The sequence below is a fragment of the Morone saxatilis genome, unplaced genomic scaffold, assembly GCF_004916995.1.
Source record: "Morone saxatilis isolate NCDOM2014 unplaced genomic scaffold, NCSU_SB_2.0 Contig0, whole genome shotgun sequence".
In the NCBI taxonomy this organism is placed as follows: domain Eukaryota; kingdom Metazoa; phylum Chordata; class Actinopteri; family Moronidae; genus Morone; species Morone saxatilis.
In genome coordinates, this window is record NW_023339650.1 from 7,886,608 (window position 1) to 7,905,195 (window position 18,588).

The 18,588-nt window shown below is 38.7% G+C and overlaps 2 protein-coding genes across 12 annotated transcripts; one reads left to right on the plus strand and one right to left on the minus strand.

Moving 5' to 3' along the window:
• Nucleotides 1-1,981: 1,981 nt before the first annotated feature.
• pkia (cAMP-dependent protein kinase inhibitor alpha) lies at nucleotides 1,982-7,183 on the minus strand. Of its 10 annotated transcripts, none has more exons than XR_004796904.1 (4): nucleotides 7,042-7,183; nucleotides 6,792-6,919; nucleotides 4,387-4,586; nucleotides 1,982-3,361 (listed from the first exon to the last, which is right to left on the minus strand). XR_004796904.1 is itself a non-coding variant. In XM_035666561.1 (3 exons), exons 2-3 carry the CDS (start codon nucleotides 4,535-4,537, stop codon nucleotides 3,285-3,287), a joined length of 228 nt encoding a protein of 75 aa, XP_035522454.1. In that variant the 5' UTR covers nucleotides 4,538-4,586; nucleotides 7,042-7,180; the 3' UTR covers nucleotides 1,982-3,284. The 10 variants fall into 10 exon arrangements, 5 of the variants coding, with proteins under 5 accessions (XP_035522454.1, XP_035522615.1, XP_035522685.1 ...); XR_004796899.1 differs by having other exon boundaries at nucleotides 4,387-6,159; XR_004796897.1 differs by having other exon boundaries at nucleotides 4,387-6,919.
• Nucleotides 7,184-9,040: 1,857 nt separating this feature from the next.
• Nucleotides 9,041-18,082, plus strand: zc2hc1a (zinc finger, C2HC-type containing 1A). Of its 2 annotated transcripts, XM_035682085.1 has the most exons (10): nucleotides 9,041-9,111; nucleotides 9,614-9,687; nucleotides 10,639-10,755; nucleotides 11,267-11,293; nucleotides 13,241-13,382; nucleotides 13,708-13,850; nucleotides 14,574-14,679; nucleotides 14,789-14,864; nucleotides 15,250-15,354; nucleotides 16,137-18,082. In XM_035682085.1, exons 1-10 carry the CDS (start codon nucleotides 9,093-9,095, stop codon nucleotides 16,270-16,272), a joined length of 945 nt encoding a protein of 314 aa, XP_035537978.1. In that variant the 5' UTR covers nucleotides 9,041-9,092; the 3' UTR covers nucleotides 16,273-18,082. The 2 variants fall into 2 exon arrangements, with proteins under 2 accessions (XP_035537978.1, XP_035537985.1); XM_035682092.1 differs by lacking the exon at nucleotides 11,267-11,293.
• The last annotated feature ends 506 nt before the right edge of the window (nucleotides 18,083-18,588 follow it).

Below are 18,588 nucleotides of genomic sequence, written 5' to 3' on the forward strand. Positions count from 1 at the left end.
CTATAACCACAGTATCTATTTCGATCAGGAGAAGCTAGAGGGAACATAAACGAACCGTGACATTTAATAACAGGAAGTGTAGCTGATAGCCAGGGCATTTATGTAGTTATCTTGAATTTATTATTAGATAAGGTAGTGGATGACCAATAATAACCTTGAATGGACTGATGTCAGCAATAGTTGACCATAATGCAACGATTACAATACAAATTTCAGATTAGAACTGGCCATGTTGATTGTCCCAAAAAAAAAGGAACCCATGGTAGCTAAACTTTTTCGACTCCCAGACCATCAGCACCAGATCCCCTCAGGGCTGCGTTCTTTCTCCTCTGCTCTTCAACTTGGAGCTCAATGCTCTAAAAACAGTGGCGATGATTGCAGACTTCAGGAAGAGACCAGCTGCTCCCACCCCCATACCTTCCTCAGCTCAGCTCCCTCACCAAGAAAGCCGAGCAGAGAATGTACTCTCTGCTGTAGCTGAAGTTTAACCTGTCAGAGCCAATGAGGGTGAACATGTACGCCACCATCAGTGAGTCCATCCTCACTTCCTCCATCACCACCTAGTACACTGCTGTCACTGCCAAAAACAAGGGCAGATTGCAGCCTATTATTTGCTCAACTGACAAGATGATTGGCAGCAATCTGCCATCCCTCCATGACCTGTACACCTCCTGGACCCAGAGGCGAGCAGGATCGTGGCCGACCCTCCCAAACCCACCCCTCCAACCTCAGACAGAAACTTTTTTGAGACCCACATTGCAAATATTCTTTATACTTCATACTGTGAATGTTTGCACAGTCCCTGGTCAATAATTTTATCATTGCTGCACAAAAACTGCACAGCTCTTTCCTTAAAAAGCAGTTAAAGTATACATATCTTTTAGAATATTTAATTTTCTATTTTATATTCATGCTTCTTTGCTTGCAGTACTTGCTTTTTATCTTTCTTTATATTTATACTTACTATTTTTATGACCCCTCCTCAGTCTGCCTGTACTAGACTAAATTGTCTTCTCCAGCAGGAGCCGACTGTCAGGGAGGGTGGTTACCCTAATTTGGTGACACCTGTGTGGTCCTCCCTGAAGGCTATAAATGCAAGTCTGATCTCATTTTCTATCTCTGTCTCCCAGGATCCACATCTCCAGGTTTTGTCATTTTGCTGCCTACACATTCCTCACTCACCCATAGATCCCCCACACCATGCTGTTTGTCAAAAGTTATTATAAGTTTGTTTGTGTCAGATAAAATACTTAATTGGCACCTTAACCTAATTTGTTTCCTCTCTGGTTTGTGACACAGCTTTATATGCACCAAAACACCAAGGTAAATTCCTTGTATATGAAAACCTACTTGGCAATAAACCTGATTTGGAAATGCCCTCAGAAATTTCCCCTTAGAAGAGAAAAAGTAATGCAGTGCCACTGGGGCTCCTCTAGATGCTAGAAAATGTGTTAGCCTCTACGAGCCTCAAATGGTTAAATAGTTCCCTGTGTGTTTCTGTTACAGGGTTGTAGAAGTTACACTTTAAATCTGAGTCTCATTATGTAACAATAATAATTGTATCCAGTTTGGTTTGGTACTGTTTCACCATGAATGCATCAGGGCTTTCCGTGCACTGGTGCCTCTTCACATGCAATCACAGTATTGTATCCTTAACATAGGCCTAATCACTATCTAATCACCAACCCAGACATAATCATTATCCCATTACATTGGCCTATAATTGTAGAGCTCCAAACATATCACATGGGCCAACAAACACAGTATCTTTCCCATTATAGAGACCTAAACTCACAGTATATACCATCCGTATCGTTTCAAAATAAAATTGCAGTGGTATGGCTTTTCTGTGGTTGAATAATAAAGTTGACCACTAGAGGGAAACAATAACCTTGTTTACTCAGCCCTATCTGTCCACAGGACAACGGACATCTGACTTATTATTTTTTTTTCACTTTCACCAAATGAGATTTAATTACCATCAAAACTAATAAAGTTGACAAAATATAATATGGGTGAATTATACAGTAAAGTTGACAATACAGTGAATGAGATGCAGAAAATAAAAATATGGAAAATACAACATGATCGTGGGTGCTCTAGGTCACCTACAGTGCAACAGTACTGGTCATTAAATCACACTATACCTGACTCAATGTATAAGTATCTATAAATACAAAAAATGCCCCTTACCCCTTTAACAAGTCATTCATCAACAAGTCACTATTTCAGTGTTATATGAATTCCAGATAGACAGTTTCAGAGTGCACATCCACATATTTGAATGGTACAACAGAAAAAGGCAGTGAATCGTAGCTACCATTATAGTATCGAGAGGTTTCCGAAGGTCAAAATGAAAGGTTAAATGACAGGAGGAATGGAAAATGCAATGTCTGTGTAATCACAACAAGAATCACTCTAACAGACTCCTCATAACACAGAAAAAACACACACATAGAAACCTTCTAATTAACAATAATATAATACATTATAAATGAGTGCAATCAATATTGTACCTTTTCTAATCTTCAGCAGCAAATTAATTCTCTGTCACAATATCCACCGTATACCAAATCACATTTTAAGCACTTCCTAACAGACACAAATTTGGATATACTGCTGAACGGCAGTGTACTGATCTAGGAGAACCAGGACATTAAAATATGGACACTTTTTGTATGTTGTATGAAACCTTTACTCCTTGTACTGAAGACTTCCTCCATATAATAGCCACAGACAATGAGCAGGATGACTAAATGTGATTAACTATACTTAGTAGTAACCAAGCAAGATTTAGTTTTACATAAGATGTATGGTGAGGGTAATTCCAAAACTATTGCAAGAATTAAAGCCAGTCTCACAATGAATATTTGAATGGCGACATTTTAATTCAGTGGAAACACTTAAGCTTGCCCCTAAAAAAAAAAAAAAAACCCAAATGGCCTCTTTTTTCCCTCTCTCTTTTGCTCTCAGGACCAGTGCCAGTCAAATAGGGCTGGTTTTGGTTGCTGACATCATGCTGTGTCCACAGGTCCAATCTCATATCAGCAGTCAGGAAGGAAAGGCAGCAAGGAAAGGAGGGTTTTTAAGGAGACTGGAACACCCCCAAGTGCAGAGAAGAGAAACTGCGCTGTGGTTGCCATTGTGATGACTTCATGATGGCGGGATGGTGGCAGTAGAGGATTTTGCTGTGTCTGTTCATAGTCAATAGATGCAACTGGCCGGTTAGAGGCCTAGCATTCAGGGATCAGGTAAACAAGAAGAAGCGGCCCACAAATGTCAGCTTAGCTGCCCTCAGCTTGAGTCTCCTTTTCTTTAGCTGAGGAGTCCTGGCTTTTCTTAGTGTCTTCTCCCTCATCACCTGACAGACAGAGAAAAGGATGGACGGAGAGAGACAGACAGTCAGTTTCATGCATAAGTTACTATGTGCAAAGTCAGCGATGCGAATGAGGTTGGTCGGATCAGCGAGTACCATGTCACCATGAAAACAGCAAGAACAGAAGTCAGCAAGGTAGAACCAGCCAAGAACCAACTCATAAATCATCAGAATTCATCATACGTAAAGTAGACCAAAGGAAGACACATTTGGAAACAGAAAGACAGAAATAAACTATATACTGTATGTAAAATTGATGGTTTCAAATTCCTTCCAGCCAACATAAAATCTGTAACATTGCTAAACAGGGCACAAGTGCAGACAGACCACATGCGTAAATTCTGGCACTGAACTACTTGAATAACTCTTTTAATGAGGCAGAACTGAACTCCAAAACTCAGTGAGGCAAATGATTAGGGCAAATCAGTCAGAGCAAGCAAACTGCTGGCCATGAGTCTCCACCATGTATGTGCACTGGAGGTTTCAGGTTTCTGCATTACACACTTGCATACTGGACCCCGGTTGACTTCAAAACTAGGTGTGATGTCGCAAAATCATCTTGTGAGTACACGTCTTAAACTCAGATTTAAGGCGAGCACAGAGAAACTTCCCTTTCACAAACAGTTATCTAGTGTCAAAATCTGTACATAAATCATTCTGCAAACTGAAGTCAAGTAACAATAAGCAAAACACATTTTTTGAGTGGAGGGGAACTCTTTTTTTTTTACTACTTTTTCTCCCTTGGCAGTGAATTTCTTTTATATTCTTACCATAAATATCAATTTTAAAGCCACTATATAAAACATTCAGGCTTTGTTGCCCTCTAGTGGTAGTTCTGTCCACTGACCATGCACCCTGCATACTCTTGATAGATGCAATTGAAACAACATTTTCCAACAATTACAAGCTATAGTATATTAATTATCCTTTCTAATCACACCAAATTATTCCAAGTTGTCGGTATTTAACTTTTTGCTGTGCCCACCGTGAAAATATGGGATGTTTCTCACCTGACTTGTTGATGTTGAGCTGTGCCAGACTCTGTGACAGGTCAGTGGGTCCCTGCACTCCAGCGGCTGCTGGGATTTCATGGATGGCGTTCCTGCGGCCGGACCGTTGTGAGGCGATGAAGTCCTCGTAGGTCGCCTCCACATCCGTCATTGCTAACACACCTCACCATAGCAGGGCCTGGCACACACAGCTGCACACACTTACCACAAGCACAGGTGTACATGGACACACACACACACACGCTCACAACTGAACACCCACTACATTTTCTTTAGGAAAACAACTGAAATTCTGGGAATTTGTGCGGTTTGTTCTAAGCAGCTTTGCACAATGGACGCATCTGCAGTTTATGTTGACATGAAGAAAGTGACACAGTGGGTTCCTTATGCACTCATTCAATGCATCCCTCCCTCCTCTTATTTTATGACCTAATCCCCGATTAATCTATTTTAATCTCAGTCTAGGGTACAGGCGACACCAGTGACTCAGAGAAAACAAATTCTGCAGAAGGAACACTGGGCAGTGGAGTGGGAACACAAATAAGGGTGCTCTTGAATTGATGCAATACAGCAACCAAAAACACACACTCAAGGGGGTAATTATGGCACAAAGGAGGACAGCACTGTATTCAAATGTCATCCCACTTGGGGTAAGCATGGGTTCACGATCAGAGCTGTGTTGCCACGGAGATTTAGGTTAAACCCCTCTGTTGAGATTCTAACAATCTGCCTGGGTGAGGCTGCCCTTAAGCACTGAGCAGGTTCTGGCTTCCCTGCCCCATTTTCACTAAGTACAATCCATCAGTCTGAGATTTGTATCCATGTTTAATATGTGCACTTGTATGATGTATAATAGTAGAAAGAAAAACTTGCTTTTCTGAGATTTCATATGCCCTTGGGCACTCAAAGGGTAGTTTGGTTTTACTCCAGTCTAAATATTGGAGTTTAAACTAAGAGGGAAATTTGCAACAAAAAAAAAATGACCTCAACTCCCACATGCATTTGTGGCTATTTCCAGAGCTGGGCAAGCTGTGATTGACCACGGCTATTTTTGGATGCCTCCTCTGTCATCATCTGAGCACGCTCCCACTCAGCTGTCACTCTCAAAATGGTGTCAAGACGGGCAAGACCCAACAGATGTTGTCCATGTGCAGCTTTCAGCCTCAACATGGGGGAGCGAGAGACACAAGATGACTTTTTCTCCAATTTAAAAACAGAGAATAAGTGCATAATTTTAGAGTCAAACAGTGACTCTGAGTCACTAAAGACAATGTATTGCTGGATTTTGATGAAGGTCTGCGTGAGTGCTTTTACAGGGACGCCTCTTTTGGTAAATAATTAGTGCTGATTAGTCTTATGAGTGATGTCTCAGATTCATACATATGGTCAGGCACAAGATTTGTTTAAATGGAACATAAAGCTCTATGCTCACAGACAAAATATGTCAACATAAGTACATTTAATTTTGACGGATTATTTGTAACCATTACTAATTCATTAAGTTCATTTGTTACTGGCAGTGAATGTGTTTGAGACTGAAGAAATGCTTTATTTGTAGCTAAAAGTGACAGAACATTTATGTTTCCTCTGCTCATAATCTATGAAATATTAATTTTACCGTTTACATAATTTAGTCACATTGTTGCTCTCATGAAGTAGAACATCAGAAAGTAAGCAGGGTGTATGTGTGTGTGGGTGTGTGTGTCTGTGTGCGTTGCGGAGCATGGTGTCCTTATGGCTTTGCTCCCATGTGGGAACCAGAGCTCAGCCGGCCTGAAAAACAACACATGTAGCACAGACAAATGATCAAATCACTGAATAATACAAGAGGCTAGCATGCTCAGCCTCTTTGTCAATCACTGAAAAGTGAAAGGTGGCTGCTCCTGCTCTGCAACCATTTGATTTGTTGTGCTGCCAAAACAGAAAATGAGCAGTGAGTGTGGCAGTGATGAGGGGAGTGCAGGAATGGAGTCCCAGAAAAACTTGTGCCAGTGTTATTCTAGGTGGCCTGGGCGTTACTTACACTGTCTATATTTCTCTCTCATGCACACACACACACACACACACACACACACACACTACACTCCTACACAGCCACTTAGAAAAATTAGAATTGTACACCCAAGTATGACCATTACCTCAGTTCCATTTCAGTAGGAGCTCACACATTAAGTTTGATATGCGTTATTTCTATAGGCTATAGGATTATGACAGGATTATCTGAGTGATTTAAAATGCCCTTGCCATGGTCCTATATGAGCTGTCATTAGTCCAATGAAAACCTTTATGGTCTAAATAATTGATGTCCTCCTACATTTAAGTGGAGGCGCTGCAGCGCATCAAGTGGAGTCGTGCGCAATGGAGTCCCATAATAAATCACTTGCATTGTTGACACAGAGACTTACATTAAGACATGGCATTAATGGCGCAGGAGGATCGACATGCTCAAACTGATTTCAATTAATCAAACAGCCATCTCTTTCTCTAATGACAAAGACCCCCATAGAGCTCAGTCAGTGGCAGTAGAAGCAGCCTGCATGGATATGGACGTTACACATGGAATTACGATGCCAGTCATCCACAGCCATATTTCTACAATGAGCATTATTATTATTATTATTGTTATTATTGTTATTATTATTATCAGCAGGGTACCTGGTTTGGTTAATGGGCTTCCGAATACTCGCAGGTGTCAATCACATCAGCTTGAAAGCCACTTCGGTATTCTCCGTTGCGCTCACGAAAGAGCGTGTCCCAACGTCAATACGGTGCCATACACTTCCGAGCTTCCGGGTACACATTTCAAAATAAAGCCCTTATTTTTGAAGTACAATACAGCATGTTACTTACCGGTATGTCAGGGCTTGAAATTAACTTCTTGCATCACGTTACCTGTACTTCCACTAGTATACTTATTTATATCAAATTATTACTTTCATCCATTAAACACATTTATTGGTAAAAATAGGCCAATATAATAGTGATATGTATGGTTATCAGTACATTTGAAAAGGCTAATATGGTATGAGTAGAAAGGAATTAATTAATTAAAATATTATTTAATGTGATTTGTGATTGGATTTATTTTCTAACTTTAAAAGTAAAAAGAGGGTTAAAGATTGGCGCCACTACTGAAGTTCCATGTAAAGGTTATGTGATCCTTTTTGTCAGACACACTGCCATCCTTATTAAATCAATATAAAGCAGCCAGACTGACTCTTTGATCTCTGTTTGATTATTTAATTGTATGTTTTATGACAGACTCTGGATCATTGATACTGGTACTTTGGCTCTTCCTGATGGACAGGTGAAGATGTTTTAAAACAGAATTATGACTTCTCCATGATGATAATTTGGTGATGGTATAAAGTAAAATGGCTGCCACGAGGCATTTTTGCTCCATTTCTGAAAAAAAAACTCAAATTGTACACGTGTACTGAGTTTCAACCCAGAAGGACCACTACCCTAACATTTTCTATTAAAGCCAAAAGGTCAGATGACAGATGAACAGACAGGGCACTTATGTGTGTGTGTATGCTAATAAAGCCCATTTGAATCGAGAGAAAGAGATAGAGAGAGAGAGAAACAGAGGGAGATCACAGAGAGCAGAGTGTTAGTGTGAGAACACTGATCTTGTTGTGATGGAGGAAAAGAGGAAATAGCCATTCAATTTCAACACATTTACTGTGGCCTCATAGCATCTGGTTGTGAATTACTCCATTGAGATGACACATGTGCTCAATATGCCAAACTGGGAAACTTCCGAGAGCTCTGGGCAAGTGTTTGAGCTAACAAGGGCAAACACTAGTTTCATTGTTCTCTGTTACCAGTCCAAGTTGATTGGCCAGACCTTGTATTGTGGTAAAGGTGTAGCCTATGAGAGGGAAAGATGAAGATTTACTTTAACTATCTGAATATTACCACTATTGAGGCTGGGAATTATAACACTTCTTCTATTCATTAAATGTAAAGTTACTGTTCTGTCCTCGCAGCACCAGAATTGACTAGATTTCAGTCAAATTAGAGACTCCTTATCTGATTTTAAAATGTTAAAAGTGATTGCTTTAATTGGCTTATTTTAATGCTATATGTGGGAATAATGGTGAGAACCGAAGAGATCAGGTTGCCTCCCACACCCCACCACTGTTCAAAGTACACACTGCATTCATTCCAAACGTGCAGTAACAACCAATGAAATGCTCAGATGTTGGCACATGAAGCGGCATCACACGGGCCAGTTGCCATTGGTAGCCAAAGATCAGTAATGTCAAGATAGTTCGTTTTCAATCCCAGCCTATGAAATCCATTGTTTGTTAGACCTGAATTATAATGACACATGAAGTACAAGCGCCTGCAAACTTAAAATGAATCAGTAATTATTTAAAATGGTATCTAGCTGAGCTATAAATGAAGGAAATGTAAGAGGAAACCCTCGTAATATAACCCATAACATGAGGCATAATAAAATGGCGCACATACGACAGAAACCTGCTAAAACAAGCAAAATGTGTAGTTGTCACAACCTCACCAGTGACCTACAAAGACCAAACATATTGTACTATCCGCATGTATTGTAGAGAAAATGAGACATTTCTCACAAATTGTAGATTAGCGAAAGAGGAAGTGGGCAGGAGTGACTGCTCTTGCTTCCGCTGTTTGCTTTTGACCGTCTGTAACAACAGCAGCATCAGACAAGAGATAACCTAATGATGGAAGAATTTGAAGGTGAGACAAACTGTCTTCCAGGCGTTCATTTTAGCAGTGTTGTGGCAAAGTAGAGCTCGCAACCTTTCCGTTTTTATCCTTCCAAATTACTGCTCTAGCTTGCCAGTTTTTTGTCAGCGACCTCTTTTTTGTTTGGGATTTAGCCCAAGTAATGCTAGGTAACGTCAGGGCCAAAGATGAAGCTAGCTACTTACTGGCTGTGTCTGAATGGGTGTGATCTCTGCATTAGTGCTAGCATAGTGCTAACTAATGAACCTTGGCATGAATTCGCTAAATAAACATGGCAGAGGACCGTTAGGTGTTACAGCCTGTCGTTATACAACAACAGTGCCCAAAACAGCATTTATGTGAGTGAAAGTAAGCGTTTACCATCAACTATTAGGCATGATATAACGTTAACTGACTCAGTGTTTGTCTACACATGCTCATTTTGTCAATAAGACAATAAGGTCATCCATTTCTGTTTTTCATGAAATCTGAATTGAATCTCTTATCCTTGCAGACAGTGATGTTCCTTCTGCTGAGGAACTGGTTCAATGCAACACCTGTAAAAGATGTTTCTTCCCCAAAGTCCTGGTAAAAAATAAGCCCTCCTTGGTCATTTTTAACATACCTTAATTCAGGTGTAATGTAATGTAATGTGCAATAATCAGAAGAAAGGTAGAGCAGACACATTTTGAAGATGATGCTGTTGGTTTAGTTCAGATACATTTTGAGACTTTTGCTAAAAAGATGGTTTTATTGTGTTGTTATTGTGTGCTGTGGTGACAATATTTTCCACAGTCAGCTGACATGGTATCAGCTGTTGGGTTGTGTCATTGGCTATGATCCAAATAGTCAGTAAGACAAGTGAAAAGCTCTTTATCGGGTGGGTTCTAATGAAGTAGTAAAGCAAATGTTAAGGATTTTAGACTAAATGATTTAAAAGCATGACTATGGATCGACTGTAGTGTTAAAATGTATTGTCAAATTTGAGTGCAGATTGTAGATAATGGTTGTTATGTAATGGAATTTGTTACCAAAGAATCAAACTGAAAAAAGAAATGCAGGGTTTGTGGATTTAAATCTGTTTAAAAGTCACCGCTATTAACAATGAGATGCAAGCTTTATTGACATACCCCACCTCTTTATAATGGACAGATTGTTGTGCAAGGCATTTTGTACATGTGATGGCTACATTAATGCATGATGCATTAAGAGCATTATTTTTTTTTTGGCATGTGGGTATTTGTGTAGAGATGTTTGCAGCTTGTGTCTGCATTAGGGGGTTAGGTTTGAAACAACAACAACAACAGTAGATTGGACTTATGTCATTAATGTTACATGAAAACATTTATAGTGTGTTGATTTTATTCGAAATAAGTGTTTCTTTACTTCTCAGCTGTCTGTCACGGAAATCATGCTTGACTTACCTCTTTCAAAAAAAAACACAAATACATGTCAAATGACGTGTTTCCAAAACATGTAGAAACAGATTTTATGGTGTGGGGTCGCTGCGCTTTGTGCATCTCTTTTCCCCTTCTACAGGAGAAGCATGCTAAGATCTGCCAAAAGTCAACAACCAAAAGGAGGAAGGTTTTTGACTCCAGCAGACAGAGAGCAGAGGGCACAGACATCCCAACACTCAAACCCATTAAACCAAAGGTAAGACTACACCTTGGGAGGGGTATGGAAGCGCCAACACAAAATGTCAAGAGTGTTCAATTTGAAAAAAACGTGATGAATTTAAGCTGAATTTCACGTCCTTCGAAACATCGTCATTAAATAGTCTTATATGTTTAAGGTCATTTCCATCCGTCTATCCTTAACCTGGACCGTTCATCTATTCACTATACATATTTACAATACAAGGCATAGAGTTAATGGTCTGGCACTGCTAGGTAACACATAAATATCGCATGTCCCAGTTGGCCACACGGCTCAATACAGTAGAGCTGCTGCCATATTTATAACCTTGTTTATTCTGGCTCATCTGAACAATTGCGATAATTTTATTCGACATAGGTCACTGGAACCTCGAACAGAATCAGCTGTTAAAATACACTCAGCCCCTATCATTACTGTGGTGAACAGCTCATGTTTGTAATCTTTGCTGTTCCATTCAGGACATTCAGTATTCTGTGTTGGCAAGTTATTTTCAACTTTTGTATTTCAGTCACAAAGTTCATCTTCTACTGAGAAAGTAAGTTGATTTGTCTTTTTTTCATTTGTCCTTTCTTTCTGTATACTGGATTTTGAATCTATCTCCTGACGCCCAAGAGGCATTCACTCACTGTTTCTGGCTTTATAAATACTGTTTTCCTTGCTTTCAATCATTGGCTTATACCAGTGGTCGTATAATTAAAAAAAACACTAAATCTGTGGTATGTCCCTGACATCCCCACATTCGACAACTGAAGATATTTGAATGTATACCATTATATTTTCATTTTCTTTAACCATTACTGTGCTGACAGTCTGACCTCTATCTTCTCAAGCTGCACTAAATCTTTTTAAAACCTGTTGTAGACTCTTACTCTTTCAGAACTCACCTTAAAACCACAGAGCTTTCTTTATGGCACTACCTTCATAGAGGTTGTCATGAAGTCTCACGGCACTTAAGGCCACTCTGAGTAAACCATTTAAATGTACTCTGTCAAAGGAAATTGTGTTTTGCATGATATGTTGTATTTTCTAGATGTTTTTAATTTTCTATATTAGATATGTTTATTTTATTCAAACCAGCCATACTGTATTATTATTTCATGTATTCAGGATCTGTTTGGTATATGTGGTATGACCTTAGACTTAGACTTAGTAGATTATTATTGCACAGTTAGCAGTTAGTTACCTGTGGTAAGATCTGTATAGTTAGACACAGAGTTTAATTCTTATTTGTCCGGATCCTCCTTCAGTTTACACTGAAAAAGGTAGTTGTTTTCTGTGGAAGACTGTTCAAGTGATGTTGTCACATCTCTAGCCAGAAAGTTTTCTTGTGTTTCCTTGTGCCAACTGTATTGCGGAAGTACATTTTGGGGTTTAAACGTTTATGCTGGAAGAAATGTTTGGATTCATTAATTCACACCCTTTGTATTTCGGATTTGTACGTATTTCTCTGCAGTCGGAAGATTAAAACTACTATGTATGAATTAGAAGAGTTTCGTTCTTTTGTGTCTCAGTGTTTTGGTTTCAGTGAGGCTGGGAGTGGTTGTCTGTTATTGACAGCTGACCAAAGGAAAAAAGAAACGGCTACAACAATTCTATTGTCTGCAGCTGCACACTCACTTTGTCCTCCCTCTGAAGGCATAAACAGGACATACTTCTAGTTTTCTCTCTGTATCACATCATTTGCAATTTGTCCTTAATAATGAGCCCAACATGATGCATGCATGTTGTCAAGTTGTCAGAATATTAGATTATATAGAAATGCATAATGCTTTAGGTCTTAGCATTATATTGTAAACAGTGCATTTAAAGCAAATTAAGTCAAATTTGCTTTAGTTGTCTCAGTCATCTGTGTTTGTGAGACAAACGTGCTTAATGAACTTGAAGACTGTAACTGTATAAGAGGAAACAGGATGTCAGTGGGGCTATCGTGTTGCCACAGAAGCAGCTCGGTGGAGGACAGAGGACGCTCGGTGAACTAAATCTGTCAGAAATCATCAGCTCTAGATAAGACACAGACTGCCACTATAGAAAAACAGGACTTTTCTTTTAACAAGTCATGGCTGAATGGAATTAAAGTTGGTTAGTAATGAGAGTCTGGTGCGTGTTGTTGAGAGCTGCAGCTTCTGTCAAACCATGACTTGAATTACAGGAATTTCCAGGGCCTAAATAAGAGTGAAATAATAACATAATCATTAAAGTTTGGTCAAGAGAACATTTCAGATAACAATTGGTTATTGAGCATCCTGGTGCCTTTGTAACATTTTCTTACTTTTAGCTCTCACCAAAAAGAGAGAGGAGTGGACGTTATTTTAAAAACATCCAATATATTTGAGTAAGCTCATAAATAATGAGGACACATTCATTTCAAGTTCTGAAAATACATCAGGCGGGCAGTGATAAGGATTACCATGACAGCAGCAATAGCTGGTGAATCAAACATGCTGGTGTAACAGAGCATCTCCTATGTGTTGCCTCCTGCCAGGCAGAACCCCCTAAGAAGCCATCCAACTGGCGCAAGAAACATGAGGACTTCATTGCTACCATCCGCGCTGCCAAGGTCCTCACTCAAGTCATGAAGGATGGGGGACCACTACCCCCACCTCCTCCTCCTACTTATGACCCAGGTAACGTGTCCCTCTATGGAGAGTGGAATCAATTGTATTACGGTTTGTTCACACTTAACCCTAACCCTAAACACCTGAGCAGGGCGTGCGTGGCAGAATGTCTTGCCTTTTATTTCGCCACCCATGTTAGCAGATTAGAGCAGTCGCTTGCATGAGTCAGTTTATTGGCACAGTAAAGTAGGTGTAACTTACTGAGTTTAGAGTTGCAAGAAAAACAAATAAACAATAAGTACAAAATCAGATCATCCCCACACAGCAGTACTTACAGGATTTACAATAGGTACAGTTACGAGTATATTTTCTCACCACCCGTTTTCGTCTTTAGACTATGTCCAGTGTCCCTGTTGTCAGCGGCGGTTCAACCAGAGTGCAGCTGACAGACACATCAAGTTCTGCCAGGAGCAGGCCGCTCGTATGCCCAACAAGAGCAAATTAGGAGATCCCAAGAAGCCTCCTGCTCGCACACAGGTACACACATGCACAGACTGTGCACACAGACAGACAATTTGTGTTTTTGTTAGAATCTTTATTTGGCTTCAGGTGACCTTGGTTGAATTTTCCAAAAAGAGTGCTGGTACATTTGTTTATAACACATAGTATTGTATTAAATTTACCTTGATTAATAACATTTAAACATGCACTATAAAAAAATATCCAAAATGTCCATGCACACAGGTAAGTTGTTGCTCACAACTTTCTTTCTCATAATGAAAATAGCTTTCTTTTCTAATGACTATTCTTTTGTATGTTCTTGCCAATCATTTATGATTATGAACTGTTGTTTGTAACTCCATAACAATACATCTTTGTCTGTTATTACCGTGGCAGCGGGTGTGGAAGTAATACTATCACTTAGCAACAGCTATGGAGAGTTAATTTGGCAGCAAATAAAAACAGCAGGGTCCAAACCATTATGGTTAGCAGTTCTGCTTTTTCCATAATAATAAGAAAACATTGGCCACTGCATTTTATGTCACTTAGGTTTCCATGGTAGAGTAAAGTTTTTTATATTTGTTATGGATCAGTTGCTTATTTTTTCCATTTTTATAGCTTTCTCAGTTTTTCTTACTCACAACCTGTTTGTAAAGCAGAACCATCGTTTGGATATATTTTTGAACCATACTTGATATTAGCTGTTGTTTTGTGTTATGTACTTATTTATTTCCCCCTTGCCTCTCACTGTGTCTTTAGTTCAAGCCTCCTGCTTCTGTAAAGAAAACCAACACTCCTGCTGCGTCAACCATCCCTTCAGCCTCCTCTCGTTTACCCCAGAGATCAGGCCTCGGACAGCCCACTGGTAAGGGCACAGCTACAGATTTTTAAAAATGACACAAGTTACTACATAGACTGCAGTAAAATGCAAATGTCCCTTTGTCAATCTCTCTTTTTTTCTCTCTTTGCCTTAGGAATCCCATCTAGTAAAATCTCTTCTGCAGGTTCAGTGAGGAGTAGTCCTTCTGGACTCACAAGCCCTCCATCAGGGTCAGTGTACGCACACACATTTACTTTACATTGTTCAATTCACTTTAGCTCAGTAATGATGTAATTGTTACATTTTAAAATAATACTAACCATGTATTATGAGAAAAAAAAAAGTATGTTAATGTACTGTCACCAAGCCATTTAATATGTGGTTTCTGCGTTGGTTATATTTACTGGCAACTACTTGTTATTGATAGGAAGACGATATTAACAGCATAAGTGACTTAACTCATGGCATCATAAGCATATCATGGCACATCTGTGAGTATTGTGTCAGCTCAAATGTGAGTGTAAAGCTTAGATCTGTCTTTACAGCCCTCCCTGCCCTCCAAAGTTTGCATTTTATGCATCCATGTCTTTCTTCTCTTTATGTTTTCCCTCTCAGTGTGGGAAGTAAGACCCGAGCACTGAGCTCTGGCCTTGGATCTGTGAGGAACACTCCATCTGGAATAGGTCTCAACAAGAAGAAAGTAGACACCTACATATCTAGGTGAGCCAGTACTTATGCAAGAATGAATGAAAGGCACAATAATACAACAACCAAATAGTCTTTGTAAACAACCCTGACCTCTTGTGGTTTTTTGGTGTTTTGCATACAGCTGGAGAGTCCATTCTGTAAATTGTTGTGTAAACATGTTATGTAAATATTGCTTAGAGAATTTAAAAAAAAATCACCTCTACTTTGACTTACAGTCTGTAATAATTACAATTAAATTTCATTATATTTCATTTGAATTTAGTTTTTCTGGTTTACTTTGTTATGACTGAGACTTATAAGTCTCCTAATCCTACCTTAAACAAAAGTTACTGTACAGTTTGCATAACTTATGTTTTATTACAGCTCCAGGTGCTGATTACTTAGGTGATTTGATTGCCTGTTATTCAATTTTAAATTAAGCTTAATTTCATTCATTTTAAATTAAGCTAAAATGTGTGTATACAATCAACATGAATGAAGTGCTTTTTCAATACGCCTTGTGGCAAAGTTTAAGCATTTTAGCATCAAACTGGCATTTCAACTTACTATACGTTACATTATCTCAACACTAAAACATTTACCTCATCCACTTCAAGGGATTTAAAAAATGTTGTCTATCTCATGACTTATATAATACTCATATAGCAGGTTGTTATTTATATATACCCATTAGAACCATTAACATTATTAATAATATCACCAGCCCTACATGGGGCGCCCTGTCAAATATCATTATTAACAATTTCCTGTACGTAGTTTCTGAACTTGCTTGTTAACTTTGTCAAATTTCCCAGGAATGATATTGATGGCGGGAATGAAGTTGGCAATGGCGGGGTGAGGAGCAAGTTCTGTCATGCTTGTGGGACCAAGTATCCTGTTGAATCCGCCAAATTCTGCTGTGAGTGCGGTGTCAGAAGGATGTGTATCTGACAGAAGGTCGGAAGAAGGAGACTCTGTAAGAAAGTATGGATGCACCGCTACTCAAACTAGCATCAGAGAGTTTCACCAAAGCTGATAAGAATTGTAAAACATAGTTTGTGGTCTGTATTTTCCACACTTGGGTCTAATTTCACAGCAGTATAGTGTTGTAATCGACAGACAACCCTACGGTGCTGTGTTTTCTTTTCTAAATGTTCAGTCTTGCTGGTCTATTTAACTGTATGGACCATGATACCAATAAGTAAATCCAAATCAAGCTATTAAGGCTAGGGGTTACTATAGTTAGGTAATATCAAATTTTTTGTGCAGTTTTTCTGAATACTGTACATTTAGTTTAAACAGTAGAAATCCTGCCATTTTCAAACACAAATGTAACAACTGTCATCTACAATACATTTTGCATTTAGTTACTGTGATTTATTTAGACTGGAGGCTGATGGATCTCGGCAGTGAACTGATCTGTTATAAAGTTTTGTAAAACTGTTTTATCAGTAGCTGATATGGCTGACATAAAAAATAACCACGAAGCTCATTAGCTTTTAATTAGCTCCCTTCTTAAAACATTACTGCTGTTTCCACCAGCTCATACACATGAACATTATTGCCGTGAAACTAGAGTCTGTATTATTACAAAAACTTAATTTTATTGTCACTGGACAATAAATAATAATAATTACCCTACAGAGCAGTTTCAGTATCAATGATTCAAAGCTATTGGTGCCTCCTTTGATGAGGTTAGAGAAGAGATGAGTAAGAAAGTAGATAACAACTAAGATGCGGGTTGTTAATGTGAAAAAGGAAGTAAAGGAAAATTGTTGGGTGACTCATTAGAGGTGTGTATGGTGGCCCCTGTATCTCAGTCCCCAGTCAACCGTGATCTGAAATACATTCATTAATCCCGTTTGCCCCTGCTTCCTCACAAACAGAATATGTTCGTTATGAAGTGCAATATGATTGACTACTGATGAAAACTATGTGATTTTGAAAGGAAATGTGTTGGAATTTTGGAAGGATATCACCTTGTTTTGACAGGGACCAGTCCAAAAAATGAACTAGCTGTTAAATGTCAGTGCTCCCTTTAAGTTCACTTTACATGCAAAGTTTGTTTCCAGCTATCTCAATGTTACCACCATAGGCCTGACATTTCTAGACAAATGTAGCATTAACTCAAACCCACTTTTATTCCCACTAATTTTATACATTGTAATGAGTTATTTATTTTATAATTCCCTTTCATTTGTACTGAATGAACAATGACTGCACCTTTTTTGTTAACACTCTACACAAATAAAATGTGTTTTTATTCGGATTTGTATGAAACCTAAATGCACCTGGGGGTGTTGCAGTTGCTTTCTATTTGACAGTGTTTCTATTGAAGCAGTATTCAATTCATTAAGGTATTTAGTACAATGAGTCAACAGTACAGTAACACTACAACCGTCATTTTAAATGCTCTGTACAGGTAGGTTTGATATCTCTGCTTGATATAACAGACACTATGTATGACCCCCACACAGTTCATTTGCAGGTGGGACCATTTAGAGGGATGCCTCTACTTAGGTTGTCATTACTGTTCATTAACAGTGAATATTGTAATAAATGTTGAATCGTTTGAGAAGTAAGGCATGTGTTCCAAGTTCCAAGAAGCAAATTATTTGTTACATGATGAGAAATGTTGAAACAGACTGGACAGGTGTGTTTACCTGGACTGATTACAACAGTTGTTAGCCTGGGTACGGTTGTGCACTTAATGCCATGTACTGTATATCCACCACCAATAAATTTCTATGATGACAGCTGTTATAGAGTTGTGTGAGTGTCTGTTTAAGAGAGAGGAAGTAGAACACGTTACAGTTCTGCAATACTGTGGATCATTCAGAGTAATAAGAACAAAGTAATGGCTTTACATTGTTTTAGAATAAATATATTTGGAATACATATGCCATTGATCATATATAATAGTCACTGCTTTATGTGCTTTAAAACAAATATACATCAAGGAAATTAGCTTAGCATTATGTATGTCCATTAAAGAAAATAGCTGCTGCACTGAAGCTGGAATTAGGGGCAAAGGTTAAATGGTAATGTTGGTTTGTTTTTTTACTTTGCAACCAACAAATATTTAAAAATTATGAAAAACAACAAATGTGAGACATCAGCATTTTTGCTCCCCAAGCTATGGTACATTCCTCATATAAATATATACATTTTTTTTTTTTTTTTTAATTAGGCAGGTACCATTAATCAAAGCAACACAATGTGATACGGAAGCTTCGTAGAGTATTCCAAAGCTAAAAGTCAGGTGTG